This window comes from Eretmochelys imbricata, chromosome 5 (assembly GCF_965152235.1).
Source record: "Eretmochelys imbricata isolate rEreImb1 chromosome 5, rEreImb1.hap1, whole genome shotgun sequence".
Taxonomy (NCBI): domain Eukaryota; kingdom Metazoa; phylum Chordata; order Testudines; family Cheloniidae; genus Eretmochelys; species Eretmochelys imbricata.
The window spans coordinates 101,641,169-101,658,914 of record NC_135576.1 but is presented as its reverse complement, the minus strand read 5'-3'; the positions used below and the strand labels follow the sequence as shown (position 1 = coordinate 101,658,914).

At 40.7% G+C, this 17,746-nt stretch overlaps 1 protein-coding gene across 1 annotated transcript in view; it reads left to right on the top strand.

The window, feature by feature from the left end:
* LOC144264653 (histone-arginine methyltransferase CARM1-like) overlaps nt 1-17,746 on the top strand; it is a 131,231-nt gene that overhangs the window by 102,343 nt on the left and 11,142 nt on the right. Inside the window, 4 exon segments of the mRNA XM_077816422.1 lie at nt 3,229-3,319; nt 9,901-9,982; nt 12,530-12,615; nt 16,223-16,312. Of these exon segments, the coding sequence (XP_077672548.1) occupies nt 3,229-3,319; nt 9,901-9,982; nt 12,530-12,615; nt 16,223-16,312 (349 nt within the window).

The window sequence follows — 17,746 nt, the reverse complement described above, 5'->3', positions numbered from 1 at the left end:
GCTATTGGTTGCACTTCTCAGCCTCCTTTTTGAATTCCACCTGGTGATTTGGGGGGGCGAGGGGGAGATGCCAATGTACTGCCATGCAGTCCGCCATTAGCAGATATGTGCTGCTGCCCGTGCCTTGTAATAAATTTTTCATTGGGTCATAAACCAGAAATCCTTCCAACCCCTATATTAATAACAACAAACATGGTGCTAGAAACTTACCAGGTTGAGGGGTTCCTTCTGCCCCTTGTGTTTCTGCTGCTAGATCCGCAGCTGGGTCTTTCTCTATGGGGACATCAGAAAGCTCCTCCGAGTAGGGACCCAAATGTGCTGCCGCTATGCAGGCAGCAAAGCCTCCTTGGGGACCAGTTTGAGCACAAGAGTCACTTTGTCAGCCTCAACTGGCACTTGCTGGCTCCCCTCCAGTCCTAGAGTGGATTTAGGGATGAGAAGGTCACTGGCCTGGCTGACCAGGCTGCTGTGAAGCGCTGGTGGCTCAGTGCTCAGCACAGTATCCAGCACCCGGTCACACTCTTTCAAAAAGGGGTAGGATGACGGCGAATTCCCATCGTTCTTGTGCTGCTTAATCTGCTCCCTGCACTGGTCCAGTGAATCCCCAATGCTGCAAACTTCTTTCATATTTCTTGGTATGTGTTGTCATTCCTGGAACTCTTGCTAAAGTCACTGTTTGCTTGCCTCGCACCAGAGATTAACCAAAATCTGGCTGCGCTTCCTTGACCAGCTAGCAACATGATTGGCAAAGGACTTCTTCATGTTGGTGGCCATCACAAATGACGGAGAAGATTCACTATGCTTGCAGCTCAGCAGACAGAATAAAATGGAAGTATTAAATGTGGAGCCGCTGTACTTGAACCAAGGGGTGGCTTCCCTTTCCTGTGTGTTGATTAAGAAGACCATCCTACGGGACTGTGAGAGAAGTTTTCAGACTCACAGGACCAGAGTCTGGGGGGCCGGGCCTGATCTGCATCGATACTGCAATAGATGGAGTTTGGACCAAGTCAGACCCTCCACACTGCAGGGTCCTGAGCCCTGGGCCCAGCCCTGAGTCAGATAGAATTGTGTACAGCTGGAAGGGGCTTTCATTGGAATGTAGACGTATGGTAGAGCAGTGGTTCCCAAACTTCTCGGCATCACGCCCCCCTTTTAATTTCAGAGAAACCCTCATGCCCCCCACCTCTCCTTTACCATCATCCAACCCCCTCTGATCCTTGTCCCCTAACCACCACCCCCCAGGACCCCACTCCCTATTCAACTGCCCCTGCTCCCTGTTTCCTGACCGCTCCCCCGGGACCTCCTGCCCCTTATCCAACTCCCCATCCCCCTGCTCCCCACCTCCTCACCAGGCTGCTCAGAGCGGCAGGACTGGCTTGTTGGAAATCCTGGGAGGTGGGCGGGTGCAAGCTGTGCTGCCCACACAGCAGCGTCACTGTGGGGGAGGGTGGACAAGACGGGAGGGGCCGGGGTCTAGCCTCCCCGGCCAGGAGCTCAAGGGCCGAGCAGCCTCGCACCCCCCTTGGAATTTCTTCACGCCCCCCCCCCACCCCCGAGTTTGGGAACCAATGCGGTAGAGCCTGATATTTTAGAAGTGTTGATGACTGGCAGGTACTATTATCTTCAGTCAGAGTTGTGGGTGCTTAGCACTTCTGAAAATTGGGCCCTTTGAAATGGAAGTTGGTCACTTAAAAACTAAAGGAATCAAAAATTAATGGACACTTGAGCATGTAGACCTTAATTTATCTGTATCTGTTTCCCCATCTGTATAATGTAAATGAGACTTATTTATATCTACCTCACACATGAATGGTAGCTAGAATTAGCTATTATTTGCTGTGTTGTTGTAGCTGTGTGTATTAAAGAGACCAGACGGGTGAAATAATATCTTTTATTGATGAGACAAGCTTTCAAGCTGCATCGATCTCCGATTTGAAGAGTTCTGTGCAACTCTAAAGCTTGTCTCTTTCACCAACAGAAGTTGGTCCAATAAAAGATATTACCTCACCCATCTTGTTTCTCCAGAATTAATCATTGTTTATAGAGCACATTGAAAATGTAAAATGCTGTGTAAGTGCCAAGTGTGTAGTAGCAGAAGCTGAAGCAGCCTGGTCTCATAAGCAATTTTAAAAACCTTTAATCCCCATCCCAGGTTTTACTCTGCAGAAGTATTAGTATTCTCTAAGCAGCAGGTCTTAAAGGAAACGTGTATTTACTGAGTGGATGTGTGATTCTTTTTGAAATTCCTGTGGTCTCTTGCTACATGTTGTTGTATTTGCAAAAAGAAAGGCATTTGTTCTTTCATTTGTGCACCACATTTTGCACCAGTTAAAACAGATGTTTGAAGAAACATGTTCCAGTCCAAAAACGACTGCTCTGTGGCCCCTGCTTCCCATTGATGCACAAACAACAGTGTGCAAAATATTTCTTTAATACTATTTTTGAAGTCTTATCAAGCAATCTAATCCACTGCCCTCTGAAATCAGTAGAAGAATTCCCATTGACTTCAGTGGCCATTGGATTCAGTCCCTAATTAATACAGAAGTCAGGACACTTGGATCCTTTTCCCGGCTCTGTCAATAACTTGTGTGAGGTATGTAAACTTCTATATGCCTCAGTTTCACCATCTGTAAAATCGATATAGTACTTATCTTTGAGCTTTATTTTATTAATGCTTTGTAAAGTGTTTTTGAGATATCTGGGTACAAGTTCCCATGTAATTATTATGTCAAGCTGCTAATGCTAGACCCCTTGAGGATTACCTAGTTGGTACTCTGCAGTTTGATTTATGATTGAGTCTGTTGACATATCTTCTGTGATAATATCTGTGGAAAGAGTTGTGTATATGGTCAGCTCTAAATAAGCATGTTTCTCCAATTGTGGAAATGGTGAAAAGGTGTTTTAGAGTAACATCTAACATTTTACGTACTTTAAAGAAAGAGAAAATGGTTTAAATGTCTAATATAGTGACATAAAACTTATAATGCTTTATCATTCTTGGCAGGCTTCTGAAATATCCTGACCCACGTCATAAGTGGATATTTTTGTTATTGATTGCTTTAACCTATAACTGCATTTCAATTAGCTACATATACCTGTAATGGGAATCAATGTTAGTCTGTTCAAGGTGCAAAGCAATTATTGCTTGCTGGTATTTTCTGTACATGTTTCCACAGGGCTAACCAGACATTTGAATTTTGCTACTATATATTATCTTTTGTTTACTAGGAATGATGTTTCCAACATTTAGTGACATTCATTTGGCTCCTTTTTCCGATGAGCAGCTCTACATGGAACACTACTCCAGAGCCAATTTTTGGTAATGATTGTTATGTTTTTTTTAAAAAATTTTGCTTGGAGACTCAGTAAAGATTTTAAAATGAAACTCATTCTTGTAATCTGAATAAAATGAAGCAAAGCACATGGCAGAAAATCCTTCTAATTTTCCATGCTCACTTCCTTTAACCTGATCCGCAGCTATGCTGTGTGAGCCTATCAGCTCTGGCTGTGTCAGAGCTAGGATGGGAAACCACGTCCACTGGGCTCTCAAGTGCTGCAGAAAAAGATGTTTATGAATCCATAGTTAGTAGGTGCATTTCTGTGTCAGTAATAAACCAATGCTCCAGGATGGTGCTTGAGGGGTGTTAAACAAATCAGACTCCTGACCATACACAGATGTCAAAGATCCAGTGGCTTTTTTCATAGAGACAAGGTATTGACTTCCATATCCTGGTCAAATTCTAAGTCAGTAATTACATTCTGTCTACCTAAATTCCTCCTGTAGCTTCAGCTAGAAACAACGGTCTTTACTTCTTGCCCTAAATTGTTGTTAATGTTGGGGTGCACTATTAAACAGCTGCTGTGTTCTACATGAGAGGTGGCTCCATTTCAGCAATGGGCAAAGAAGTCTAACTGTTGCTCACATACCTAATGTGGTGGTAAATAGACTTGTTAACGAAGTTTTTGAATCCTTGGATAAAGACATGCTGTGGAACTATGAAGATTAATAATTAGTCTCCTCTTTTGGAGACCACAGATATATTCCCCACTTACAACCATTCCTTAGGTTTGCGAAAGAGAAAGTGATAGGAGTTCTAAAGGTTAAGTCATTTGTTTTAAATCAATCAGTTTACTAATCACCTGGATTTAGGAATAAACTTTCCCTATGGATACGTCATTACATAATTATCGATTAGGGGATTTCTTCCACCTTCCTCTGAAGTATCCCTTATGGAAAGGTGGTATACAGTTTAATAGGGATGAAACCAATAGGGTTGTATAGAAATTGCTCTGAAATCATGTAAAATTTAATAGAGACTTTTGGACCAGATCCTCTCCTGATGAGTCATCGCCTGCTGATTTACACCACCTGAGAATGTGGCCTTTATCCTTTCTTTAGATTTGTCAGGCCATCCTGTAGAATTCCATAATAGGCATATAGTTCTTTGAAACTCCATAGGATGGTTCAAAAAACCTATGGAGAGACTATTGTTCTCTATTTATATTATCTTGGTGTCTGTTAAAATTCTATAAGACATTTTTATAATGTACCATGTGGTAGTGGCCAGTGTCAGAGACAGAATAGTGGATTAGGTGGACCAGCTGTCTGATCTGGTATGGCAACTTTTATGCTTATATGAAAACTGTCCACCTGCTTTAGAGACAACAGTGTTGCTTGTCAGTGTTTCTCTTCAATGTAGCAGCCTAATTCTCCTTGTCCAAAACACTGTATTTTAGTTGAAAATGTAGGGCCAGACTCTGCCCTCAGTTACATTGGTTTAAATCTAGAAGTGCTACAGACTTGCATCAGTGTAACTCAGAGCAGGGTCTAGCTTGTAATTTTATATGTGAGAAAATTGTAACTGTTGTCATTTATCTAGAGTCTAGAAGAAATAGCAACAACTTCAGGTGTGCTTTTCATAGATTCCAAAGCGACCATCCTGTATAACACAGGCCACAGAACTCCGCCAGAATAATTCCTTTCGAACTATAGCATCTCTTTTTTTAAAAAATTCTTGTTTTAAAAATTGTCAGTTTTGGAGACTCCACCCTGACCCTTGATAAATTGTTCCAGTAGTTAATTACCCTCACTGTTAGAAAAAATTAGGCCTTATTTCCCATCTGAATTTTGTCTAGCTTCAGCTTCCAGCCACTGGATCTTGTTATACCGTTGTCTACTAGACTGAAGAGACCATTATCAAATAATTGTTCCCCATGTAGGTATTTATAGACTCTGATCAAGTCAACCTTTATCTGTCTCTTTGCTAAGATAAAGAGATTGAGCTCTTCAGTCTTTCACTAAAAGCATGTTTTCTAATCCTTTAATCATTTTCATTGCTCTTCTCTGACCCCTCTCCAATTTATCAACATCCTTCTTGAATAATGAGCAACAGCATTGGCCATAATATTCCAACAGCAGTCACACCAGTGCCAAATACAGAGTTAAAATAGCATCTCTCTTCCTACTCGAGATTCTATGGTTTATGCACTCATGGATTGCATTTGCTTTTTTTTGGCTGCAGTACCACACTGGGAACTTACATTCAGCTGATTATCCACCATAACCTCCAAATCTTTTTCAGGGTAACTGCTTCCCAAGATAGAGTCCCCTATCATGCAAGTATAGCCTAAATTTTTTGTTCCTAGATGTATATGTTTATATTTAGCTGTATTAAAATGCATCTTGTTTGCTTGGGCCCCAGATTGCTCTATATCGGTGACCTGTCCTCTTCAGTATTTATCACTCACCCAATTTTTGTGTCATCTGCTAACTTTATCAGTAATGATTTTATGTTTTCTTCCTAGTCATTGATAAAAATGTTAAATAGGATAGGACCCACTAGAAATATACCTGTTTGATGAAGAATTCCCCATTTACAGTTGAGACCTATTTATTAGCCAGTTTTTTAGTCCATGTAATGTGTTCCATGTTCATTCTATTTTTTTATTCAAAAATTTCATGTGGTACCAAGTCAAATGTTTTAGAGAAGTTGAAGTATATTACATCAACACTGTTACCTTTATTACTCAAACTTATCTCATCAAAAAATGTTTTCAAACCCTATCTATCATTTCAGTTCCTCCCCACTTAATATTTAGCTTCTGCTCTTTTTGATTGTTCTCAAGAATACAAAAAAAATTATAATAAACTACAGATTGGGTGGAATGGGGCCCAATATTTTGGTTTTTGTTCCATGTGCCAGCTTCCTTGGGAAGCCATAGTAGAAACTCAGGGATTGATGAATAGAGGTTGTTATTGCTTAGTGAGGGGAATAGATGCTGAATTAGCAGTCTGAAGCAGAAACGTATCCGCTTTTTCACAGGGCTCTGCAGAACTAGATGTTATTGGCAGTATCCAAGCATTTCACTTTAAGGTTGCTTATGATGCTTCATCTCCATCATTAGGGAATGTAAGACCTCTATTTGACAGCTTACAAGTGGGGAATACAAATGGTGTGACGTACACATAAATATTCTGTCTATATCTGTCTTTACATATACAGTATGTATATAGTATCTGTACTAATGGCAAAAAAAATCTGCTTGTCCCTGCCATTAATTAATGGCACAAGCTCTTAACTGCTGATGTTCTGGTGACTTTATCTACATCCAGTTTCTTAACATAAATATCCAGACCTGCAAAATGATGTCTAGATGTAATACATACATTGTGTCCTATAATATTGCACACTGATACAATTATTCAGGTGAATACTCAGAACCAGTCACTACAGGGTTGCTAAGAGAATGATAGAAGTGAAAGATCCTAATCGTTCAGGTCTGGAAGTCCTTCACAGATAACTGGATCTGGGAACTTAATTCACTTCCCCATCATGATCATTGTTATTTGTTTATTTATTTGTTTATTATTTGTATTTCAGTAGTGCCAGGTCAGGATTAGAACCTCAATGTGCTGGAAGCTGTACAAACATAAACTAAGAGTCTCTGTCCCGAAGAGCTTACAGTCTTTGTAACGGGATCCTTTCCTCAATGTTTCAACAGCTCATTCCTTTTCTTGAACAAATCTTGAACAAATTTGCCATGTAAATGTTGGGCTAACAACACTGGATAAACTCTTACATACTTTACATGAGCTTACATGGATAATCCAATGCACCTGCAACATTGGAGTTTTTCCAGCCCTGGTAGTTTCCAGAGCACAACTGTTCATATCCTAAGTTATCCTAAATCATGCAGCGATCTTTCAGTGTGGATGGGTGTCCAGCGGGGATTGATTATGCAAGGTATCTATCCTGGAGTGTCTGAGCACTTTGCAGGACCAGGTGTTTAAGTGGAAAGACAAACAAATTAACTTCACTTGAACCTTGAGCCAAAAATTGAAACCCAGGTCTCTAGAGGTGAAAGTGCAATGTTTTTACCACTGCTTCACTTATCCCCTGGTGTCTTCTCTTTGTACTAAGGTATACTGATATATCCAGTACAGTCCTAGAGCTGGGCACAGGGTCCCCAGCAAATTTAGGCTGTGTATCTGCTCTTTTTTAGTCATTTAAGTTGTGCCAGCTTGTGCTGTTTAGTGCTAGCCAGTGCCTGTATAAGCAGAAAATTCCATGCCTCCAAATTCCCTTTTCACTCAACTCCCTGGTTTGTTTTTTAGAAAATCTGCTTGCTGTATGTTTAATAATCCTTCCTATATAGCTAATCGTGTCTGAAGAGGGTTTTGCTGCAGATCTTACACATTTTTTGTCCCATTTGCTGTAAGCAACAAAAGAGTAAATGAAATGGCTGGAACTGCAGTTTGAGTTGGCTCTTGTGAAAACATCAGGTCTGTGAAATGGTGCAAAAAACCTGATCACAGAATCCTGGTGCATGTCATATCACTAGTTACCAGGAGTTTGCATAATTTGTTTATTAATGGAGGGAAAGAAGGATGAAATAGTTAACGCAAACACAGATTTATTACTGTCCAAAGCCAATAATGGCCATGATCCAGCGAGGCACTGGCAGGATTTGTTTTTTCACACTTAAAAGTTAGTTTACCCTGATGCTTGACAGATGCAAATTAACTTGTGTTGGGTCAAAGTCAAGGATGGCACATTTCTGGAAAGGGTGATTGTTTGCAACGTATCTTACAAGAGGAGATCACTCTTTCTGTTGTAAGAAGCCTTCTGAAGATAGGTACGAAGCATAAATATACTGCAGGTGGTTAAAACAGTCTGTTCTTTGCCTTTGGGATACTTTGTGACTGCCCCCAGCTTAAATGAGAGGCAGACTTTCTTCTCTAGTATCTCCAGATAATTCATTTCATTGAATGGACGTTCCATTGAATAATACTGCACAGACTTAACTTTAAGGAAGAGTGGGCCAGTGTTTATTACCAACCACTGAGATACACAGAAATTCTTATGCTCCCTCCATATGAATGGGGGAGCTTTCAATTGATTAACTGATCTTTCTGCCATAATAGATAAGAGGTTCTCTAGTTGTGCATCAGTAATCATGCTGAAAAGGGGTAGAAGATCTCCTGTCACTGGTGGTATTAGATGATCTCTTCTGCTACGCTTACCATTAAGAAGAGAAGTACAGTACTCACTTTAAGCATCTTTCACTTGAAAATGGGACATAGGACACAGTTCACATTGTAGCAGACTAAATAATTAAGTTAATATTTTAAAGCAAAGTTAATACATCCGAAAGGGGCATTCTTAACCTGTTTTAAGCATTAAAATTGTGTTTTGAAAAAAAAATCCAGACAATATTTAAAATATTTGTATGATGTCTTTCAAATTAAAACAGGAATTTGAGGTTTTAAGCATTCTCCTAAGGTGTTTTCAGAGACTGCAGTAGACTTGAGACCTTTATTTTGCATCTGGATGATGATTTCATCATCAGAAATTTGCCTCGGTTGCAGACATCTTTATGTTTATATTGCCAGAGAATTGCTGAATCTTCCTGGGCTTTAATGAGTGTCTCTAGCCTTTTTCAGTGCTCCAGTGGATTGATAAGTGGGTCAAACCTCAGACTCTGGGTAGTTGTTGGAGGCAGATATTTTTGATTTCAAAGGAGTTTTACAGGGGGCCTGGATTTGCTGTCAGTGAGGGCTTGGCACAGTTGGATCAGCTGCGCATGTAACTTGTCTCTATTGTTTAAAAAAATTCCTATTCACTTAGGGTGAGATCCTCACACCCATTTACCCCTTTATGCCTGGTAAAAGGGCCAGAGCCATGTGTCGGGGCCCTAAAAGCCTTTTATACAGCTAGGGGACAATTCCACTCAGCACAGGCACTGTGGAGACAGCCATAAGCTGTCTTCAGAGGATACCCTTGAAAGCTTAGGGGGCATGGTGAGGGCTGCAGGGGTGTGTCAGGGTGGGACTGCACCCTGCATTGCTGTAGGGTTTTTGGTCAGCACTGCAGCCAACAAGGCAGCCTAGGGAGGCTGCCATAACTTAGCATATGCCCTCGGGGCAGTTTTCGGTTGTTCCAGAAGCCTCTCCAGTTCCTAGAGCAGCCCAGGATTGGGAGTGCACAAAGGTAGCTTAAAGCCACCTTAGTTCCCACTCCCTTGGTCTGTGGATTCTGTGCCATGCCAGTAAGAGGTGAAGTGTGGGAGCCCTTTCCTGATGCAGAGAGGTCTCTTGCGAGTTCAGCTGATGGCATCAGATTCCTCAGCCTGGAAGAATGCACAAGATAGTATAACCAGCAGTGGATTTCACTGATGCCAGGAAATAACCTGTAAAGTGCATATGTGGAGTGGGGGGGGGTGAAGAGTGGGGTGGGGACAGAGATGATTTGAGCTCTCCACAAATTCTAGGAAGGGGTTTAAGGGTTCAGCCACACTTCACAATCAGTTTGGAGACACAATTGTGCATGGATCCTCTGGGTGTGAAAGCCCCAAGAGACTTCTTCCACTAAATATTTTACTACACATTACTGTCTGTAGGTACCAGCAGTGTTTTTATGGGGTCAATCTATCCAGTCTCCGCAGTGCAGCAGTGGATGAGTATTTCCGACAACCTATCGTAGTAAGTATTTTCTCTCTCTCTCTTGCCTATCTCATCCCCTCCATAAAGTTTTGCAGTACCCTGTCTAGGAGAGCTCGAACCGTAGCTGTATAGTGTCATTTGGTTTGTGTACAGAACTTTGGTTTCCAGTGACCAATTCTGTTAGAACCAGGAGCATCCCTGTCAGAGGTTAATTACTGTTTGTACTATACCTGGCTTCCTCTTTTGTCATGAATAACAGAAGTGCAGAGTTGTATGCCCCTGTGGCAGCTACTTCATATGTAGTATGCCAAACTGTAATGATTTGATCCTCATGGCATCCTGTCTCCTCCTTGCTTATCTACATTTACTGGTGTGAATGCCAACAGAGAGATTGTTCAGAGGTCATGTGTTACATGCCACCCTCTTGGAGGGAAAAAAGAGGAAAAACTCTGGAACAGAAAGTGCAATGAGTTTATACTTACAGTTTTTCCTCAAGGGGAAAGGGGGCAATGCAACCTGCAGATCCTCTGGTTTCTCGGGCATCCTCCAGAAAAGCCCAGCTATCTTTGTGGCTTACCTGCCCCTATTCCCCCCCACACCCCTACATCCTTGGCAGCACAGCTCCCTTATCCGTATTTCTATCCCCTTCACCTGCGCTCTAATAGTAAATAAGGTCCTGGCATTGGCTGAGCTCCTGAGAAGACAAGTTTTCAAAGCAAACTTGCAATCCAAGGAACTCCAGGTGACACTCTGCAAAATCTCAGGCAGGTCATAGGACTGAATGCACTTGGTTTTGGCTTTGAAAATTAATACTTTTGAGCTCTCTTTAACCTAAACTGCTGCTCTGTTTCTCCAGGGATCACCACTTATGCCCACGTCAGTCTGTTATGTTGTCAGGACTTTGTACCCAGTTTGGGATATTATGTTTGAAAACCGTAACTTGAATATCAGTACAATAAATTCAAGTTACCTAGTCTATAGACCCAGAGCTTCCTCAGCTGCAGGCATAAGCTCAACATTAGCTGTTTGCCCCTTGTGTACCCTGCTAAAAGAGGAAACCTAGCTTGTCCCTCTACCTTTTAGTTTAATTGCTCTCAAACCATCGCCACCACTGCCCTACCTTTACAAGCTGCTGATGATTTTTTAAACAAACCTGTGTGGGTTTTGTTACAGAATTAAAAGAAAACTAGATTCCCAAAGCTCTTTAGTTTTTACAACTTTCTAGTCATTGGTTTCTTTGCTGCTTATCATTAAACCACTCAGGTCTTGCCATTTCTAGTTTGTTTTCCTGGGTTTTAGGGATATTGGTGCCTTTCCAAAAGCATTAAACCTGTCAATTCCATGGTTTCACAGTTCCGAACAGTCCCTTCCTTGTCCACTGCATGTAAATGGCTCTCTCTCCACCCAACCCTCGCGGGGTCACAATCCCTAAAAGAGGCATTGCAGCTTTCAGCTGGAATTTGCATTATACCTTTGTTTCTCCCTTCCCTCCTCTACCACACAAATTAAAACAAAATAAAAAAATCAAGCCAGTAGCCAGGTTTCTATATAAAGACAACCATTCTTTTTTTACATATGTTCCTATTTACTGGCTGCCTCAGAATGAACCTCTTCAATTCTGTTCTCTCTCTTTGACATCAGGCCTGACTCCATTTGGTTGGAAAATGGCAAAAAGTAACAAAATTTATTTTCCATTTAAATTTTGAGCTTTTCAAGACTTTGCCACCAGCCCTTTGTGAGCTCTCTGTAGCTATTCAACCTAACACTCCAACATGCACACCATGTTGGTTATGTCACGCTTTCTGGCAGTCCACTAGAGAATGAAGCTGATCTGTAGAGGTAAAGCATGTCTTATGTAAGATATATATGTATATGCAAAGATGTGTGCTTGGTTTATAAGCCTTTGTTTTCTTAATTTATGCCCTTCCATTAAGATCAATAATAGAGTGTATTATTATAAACCACACACAATTGTTAAAAAGAAAAAAAAACACCTTGGGATGTGCCTTTTCCCCATACATACACTTCACTCCCCATTGGGACTCAGTTTTTAAATTCAGTGTATATCACAAGCAGAGTTTGTGCTAAGATTTTAGCACCAACTGGGAGTTTGAGTCCGTGGAGGGTCTGGATTAGTGGATGTACAAAAAGAGGTGGGAAAAAGATGTTTTCAATTACGGGTGTACTGACTGCTCCTAGCCTGGTTACTATTCTGCATAATTAATTTTGATTCTCATGTAATTGTAGTTAACTCTTCAGCATATCTCCAAAATTCTATAATTGGTCAAACATTGTACGTGTGGTAGAGGAGGCCACATGAATTATTTGTGTGTGTGTTGGTGAAAACAAAATGAAAAGTGTTTTTGTATGATTTAGCAGGGTCTTTAAAAAAGTTTTGTAACATAAGTGAGCTATCAAATGCATTAATTGCAAATAATACTAATGTAAACTCTAGTAGAATGTTTTTTAGAGCTGTTAAAGAGCATTGTCATTAAAATAAAGATATCTTCTTTTTTGTCAGATACCTAGTTTAGAAGGTGGCAAGATAAAATGATAACATTTGTGACTTTTTTTTTTCCCCCTCAGGACACTTTTGACATCAGAATTTTGATGGCTCGGACAGTGAAGTACACTGTTAACTTTACAGAAGCTGAAGAGGAAGATTTGCATAGGTTAGTATAGATCAGTGTCCTATTCCTACTCAGTTTTTTAATTATTTGTGTTTTTAGAAGACGCTGTTGGCTCTGGCTGGAGCTGTGGTCCATGGAACATTACTTGCACGGCTCTAGCAAAATATCAGCATTATCACCTGCAGTGCCCTCTTACCCCCTACAACAGCGGCACAGATGCAACATCAAGAGTAGTAAATTTGTTCAGTAACTGGTATTGAGGCAGCAGGATTTTCATTAAAGGTAGTTTATTGGGAACAAATCTAAGAAAAGAAAAATCCCTCTAAAGGGGAGGGAAAATAATAGCTTGTGTGTTTATTTTCTTCAAGAAGAGGGACCATTCTGCAGGGTTAAGGATGACATTTACTGATATTTAGGAACATTGAGGTCCCCCCAGATATGCCAAGATTCAGGCCATTGGAGAGATTATTATTCACAACACACATCCCTATTAGCTAGGGCTTCTCATCTTCAGAGGTCTTTACGGACATTCATTAATCCTCACAACCTGCCAGGGAGGGAGGTGAAAACAAGACTTGGAAAGGTTTCCTTGGGCATCAGGAGAACTTTGAAGCTAACACTGAATCTCAGTGGGGAAATGTGCTGTGCACAGATTGCCACCACTTGTGCCGAATTATGTGGTGATTTTGTTGATACAGACAGTCCCTGTGATATGCAGCCTGCTTGAGATTTGTATTAAAAATATGTATGGTTAAGAGGTTCCGTTTGAGTTCTCCTATTCCTGAAGTTCTTTTAGTTTTTGTTTTCAATATTCAGTAGAAATTATGAGACTGAATATGTTGCCAGCTCATTCAGCATCTTAACAATGCAGAGCCTTTTGTTTGACAAGCCTTAGAAAATCACTGCAATTTTGTACTAGTTTTTATGATTATCCTGACTCAAGAATGTATTTTCTCTCTTTTAATAAGGTCTTTGAAAAATAGCTTTTGTACAGCAATGTTTAAGTTACGAAAGCTTGATGGTGTAGAAACAACATTCATAACAGCTCCATTGTTTTGTGCAGTACCTCTAGCACCAAGAAGAATAATGCCACTTGGATAAAATGGTGGGTGAATGAGGGATCAGGGAAGGTAGTTGCTGTTTGGCTTTAGATTAATTAATTGTAAAAGGCATTGGTGGAGTAGTCTTTGTATATGTTTTCATTCCTGCAAAGAGAGAGAGAGATTGGGTCAAGCAAGTTCAATATAGAAAGACATCATCTGTATACCAGGGAGCAGTTGTTTCTCTGTAGACTATTTGCAGGAGCCCTTTTCATCCTGGTGATAGACCAAGCCCCACTGTGCATTCTACATACCGTGAAAGATTCCAATCCCCATTTGACTTGGTAGCATCATCACAAACCCCCTGTCCTGCATATCCCTCTCCTTTCTTGGAGTAACTCTTAACTCTCTTCTTTAAATTATTCAGACTAAAAAGGCTCAGCTGCACCTTCTTAACTTCCTAATGGTGCCTCCTTGGCTGCCGCCTGCCTCTAAACTTTTCGTTGAGGATTTCCCCCTAAAACTTTAGGCCACTGTGCAGCTTGGCAGCCCCTAGGTACATGACTGGAATGGGGTGTACCCTACCGGAATGGGGGAGCTTCAGGGTCTCTTCCAGGGAACACCACAGGAACCACAGACACACACAGACTCCCAACACACATCTGCCAGGCTCTTTTGAGTGAAATTCAGACCTCCTATAGTTCTACTAGGAGTTGCAGTCAATTGTATTTTATGGCACAATAGCATGGTCTAGTGAGAGAGAATTGCTTCCCCATTTCACCTGGTTAGTATGCTGGCTTGCTTCAGTGAGTTTCACAAGAAATATTTAAGTATGCTATCCACAGCTTCCTCTAAACTGGTGAACATCACTATTTTGATTATTACCATTCCTTCCAAGTGTTAGTTTTATGGTTCATATTCCTAGGAATGGCAGAGATTTGAGTGCAGCTATTTAGCCAATGATATGTTATTCCCAGAAGTACTGCCTTACTTAGTGATAATCCTGGAGGTGAAGTGAAGTAATATTCTTCTGCCTGTTGGCTTAATTAGCAGCATTCTTGCCTGTGGCTCAGGAGTAAAGCTGTTTGAAAAAAAATTCTAACAAAATATTTTCTTGCAGGAAATATGACCCCAATCTAAATAGAAGTTTTTCTGCAGGAAAAGATAGATTTTTAGTGGAGTTTTCTGTCAGTAAAATTTAAACATTATGTTTCAGGTCAACCTTAATCTCTGCATCTGCCTGCACTGCTGAGGGCCCCTTGGGAGTTGTAGTTCCAGGTCTCTCATGGCCCCATTCTTTTCTGTGGAACCTGCTCTCCAGCCAGACTATACGTCCCATGAGGCACTACAGTCTGTCTGTGCACTGAGTTGCCATCGCATCCTGGAAGTCCCATGGCTCGGGCAGATGCACAGGTTAATATTGACTCAACTGAAAATGTCACGCTTCAGCGGGGGAGTGATGAAATGTTTAGTTTTAATTGAAAAGCTGAAATGAAGCATTTCAACATTTTTTAATTTATTTTCCAAAACATTTTACAATATTTTTTCAGAACAAGTTTTGATATTTTGACTTTTTGTCCTGATTTGAGATGGGAAAAAGATGTTGAAATATCAGAATTTTCAGCAGGATAGAAATTTAATTTTTTGATCAGCTTTATTTAGAAGGTTGAGTTCATATTCCTTACAAAAAATTGGATTTCTGGTCAATGCTGACTCTGCTGTAAGAGATTTTAGAAGGGATGGGAATGCATGTCTCTTCTGTTCCACTTTCAGTGGCTGTCTTGGTGGAATGGTAAAGATCCCCAAGGAATCCACTTATATGCTTAAAGTCAAGCACATGCTTAAATCTTTTTAAGATTGTTGCCTTTAATAGTAGGTGAAGAGCTTTCCCATCTAGATTTTTAATGAAAGTTTTGAGAAATATGGCAGTGGTTGAATTTGAAACATTATTTAAAACTCTAACTGTGTTAATCGTGGGGAAAAAGAGAGAAGGTACAGAGAATCTCTCACATGTGTACATACATGCGCGCACGCACATCACTTGTTTTTCTTTTAAAAGTACCACGGACCATTGCAGGTGTTATATAATCCTACAAATAGCTCGCTGTCATTATTCTGGATTTATTGCTTCTGAGAAGTGAATTTCTGCAGCTGCTGTTAAAAATTTAACAGACTTATGTTTGTAAAACCATATTTGAGCATCCCTTATATTAAAAAACAAAAGACTCTCCCCCTCCCCCCCCCCGTACTCACAGTAGTCTAGATTATTGACCCAAAATGCAGTAGCCCAGGTTTAAGCTGCAGAGTGCATACAGAACAGCTAATGGCCTAACTTTAGAGGTGCTGAGCACTTGGATTTTTCATTAGGAATTGCAGTTGTTCAGCATTTCTGAAAATCAAGCCAAATGTTTCTAAATGACGTAAAAAAATTATCCAGTGTAATTTTTTTAAACTGATTTTATCTGGGATGTGACAATTCAAGCACAAATTGTTGTGGTAAAGGTGTGGAAAACACCACCAGACACATTTCAGTAGAATGTTTCTGTTGGAATTTTGTCTGCACTATGTTTGTATGTTAACCTGGCAACATTCTAGTTTTCCTCCTGCAGAGTGGAAATCCCCTTCGTTTTCCAGATGATGCAGTCCGGACTAATCCACGGCCTGGCTTTTTGGTTTGACGTGGCATTTGTGGGATCACTGTATGTATATTTTTTTAATCATTCCCATGAAACATTAAACACAGAAAAAATTACCTCCTTATTCATGCAGGAAGGTGTGATCTTACTTTAATGTTGAACTTGTCATATTATTCCCAGTAGGTAATGCCTTCTTGAGGTAGCAACCATGAGAATGACAACACAGCATTGACATTCTTGCCTCCAGCAGTTTGTGGGTTGGGGTTGTTTGCTGTTACCTTATGTGGGGTATGTTCAGGAATTGTGATAGTTTGGGATGTTTAAGTATTTTTTCTCTTAGGTGTCATCCCCATATCTTTCTGCACAAAACCAACTCCTTGATTACTGCCCTATTTGAGTGTAACTGTTCAGTGTTATGGGGAAGAACAGGAACATGTGCTGTGATTGTTCACTTTGGGCTTGGGCTTGCTTGGGGGGCCAGAGGCATCTCAAGAGAGCAGCTGGAACCTGCTGTGCTTGGTGCTGCTACTTACTATTCTGGAAAGTAAGTGGTGGAGCTGCACCGGGGAAAAGAAGAGTAAACTTCTCCACATCAGAGAGAATGTCACCCTCAGTCTAACAGAAAAGCATGTCCTATGAGGGGGTGAGGGAGAGAGATTTTTCTTTTATATTAAATAACTTGATAAGAATTGGACACATCTTCAGGAAACAAAGAATTATTACCAGACCCTGGGAAGCTAAGTCTTTAATTATTTGATTTTCTTTTTGTCTTTATTGATAAATACCCTTCATCGGCCCCTGATATAAGGCTCACCGAGTAAGGGTTTTTCTAATAACATTACATTCTCTTTTTTCTTTTTCTCTCTTTTTTTTTTAAAGTAGTAGTTTACTGTATAACTTGAATTTTACTGGCAAGCGGATTCGGAATAGAGCCTGTCTTTAGCCCCACGTGGCACAAAGCAGCAGAGAAAGTTTCCAGCTATGTGGGAGCTGATTGAAACATATCAACCAAAGAAGCGTCCATTTTGGTGTAGAATGCAGCAGCCTGTCTGCTGACCAACATAGGCTGACAAGAGTGGGACTTTGATCACTGCATCAGATAACTGTTTAAATATCGAATAATGTTTAAATTCCTGTTCTTAGTATTCAGAGCTCTCAGTGGGCTGGACGGGGGATATCTCACAGGCTGCCCCTATCTTTACAACCACAGGCTCCTTCGAGACTTATGGAAATCTCATTGGCCAGAGGCATGAAAGCTGGAAACAGGACATTCTCAGTGGGTGGTCCTCTGCAGGGGAACTCCTTGCCACAGTAAAAAGGAAAGACCACAAACTTTACTACTTTCAGGACAATCCCATCTCTTTGCCATCATTTCCCTTAATTAGATTAAAAAAAAAACAACAGAGGGAAGATGGGGGAGAAATGGACATCTTACTTCCTGGAAATAGAGAGAGCAGAGAATACTGGTCCTGTAGGGAGCATCTGTTTTGAATCGAC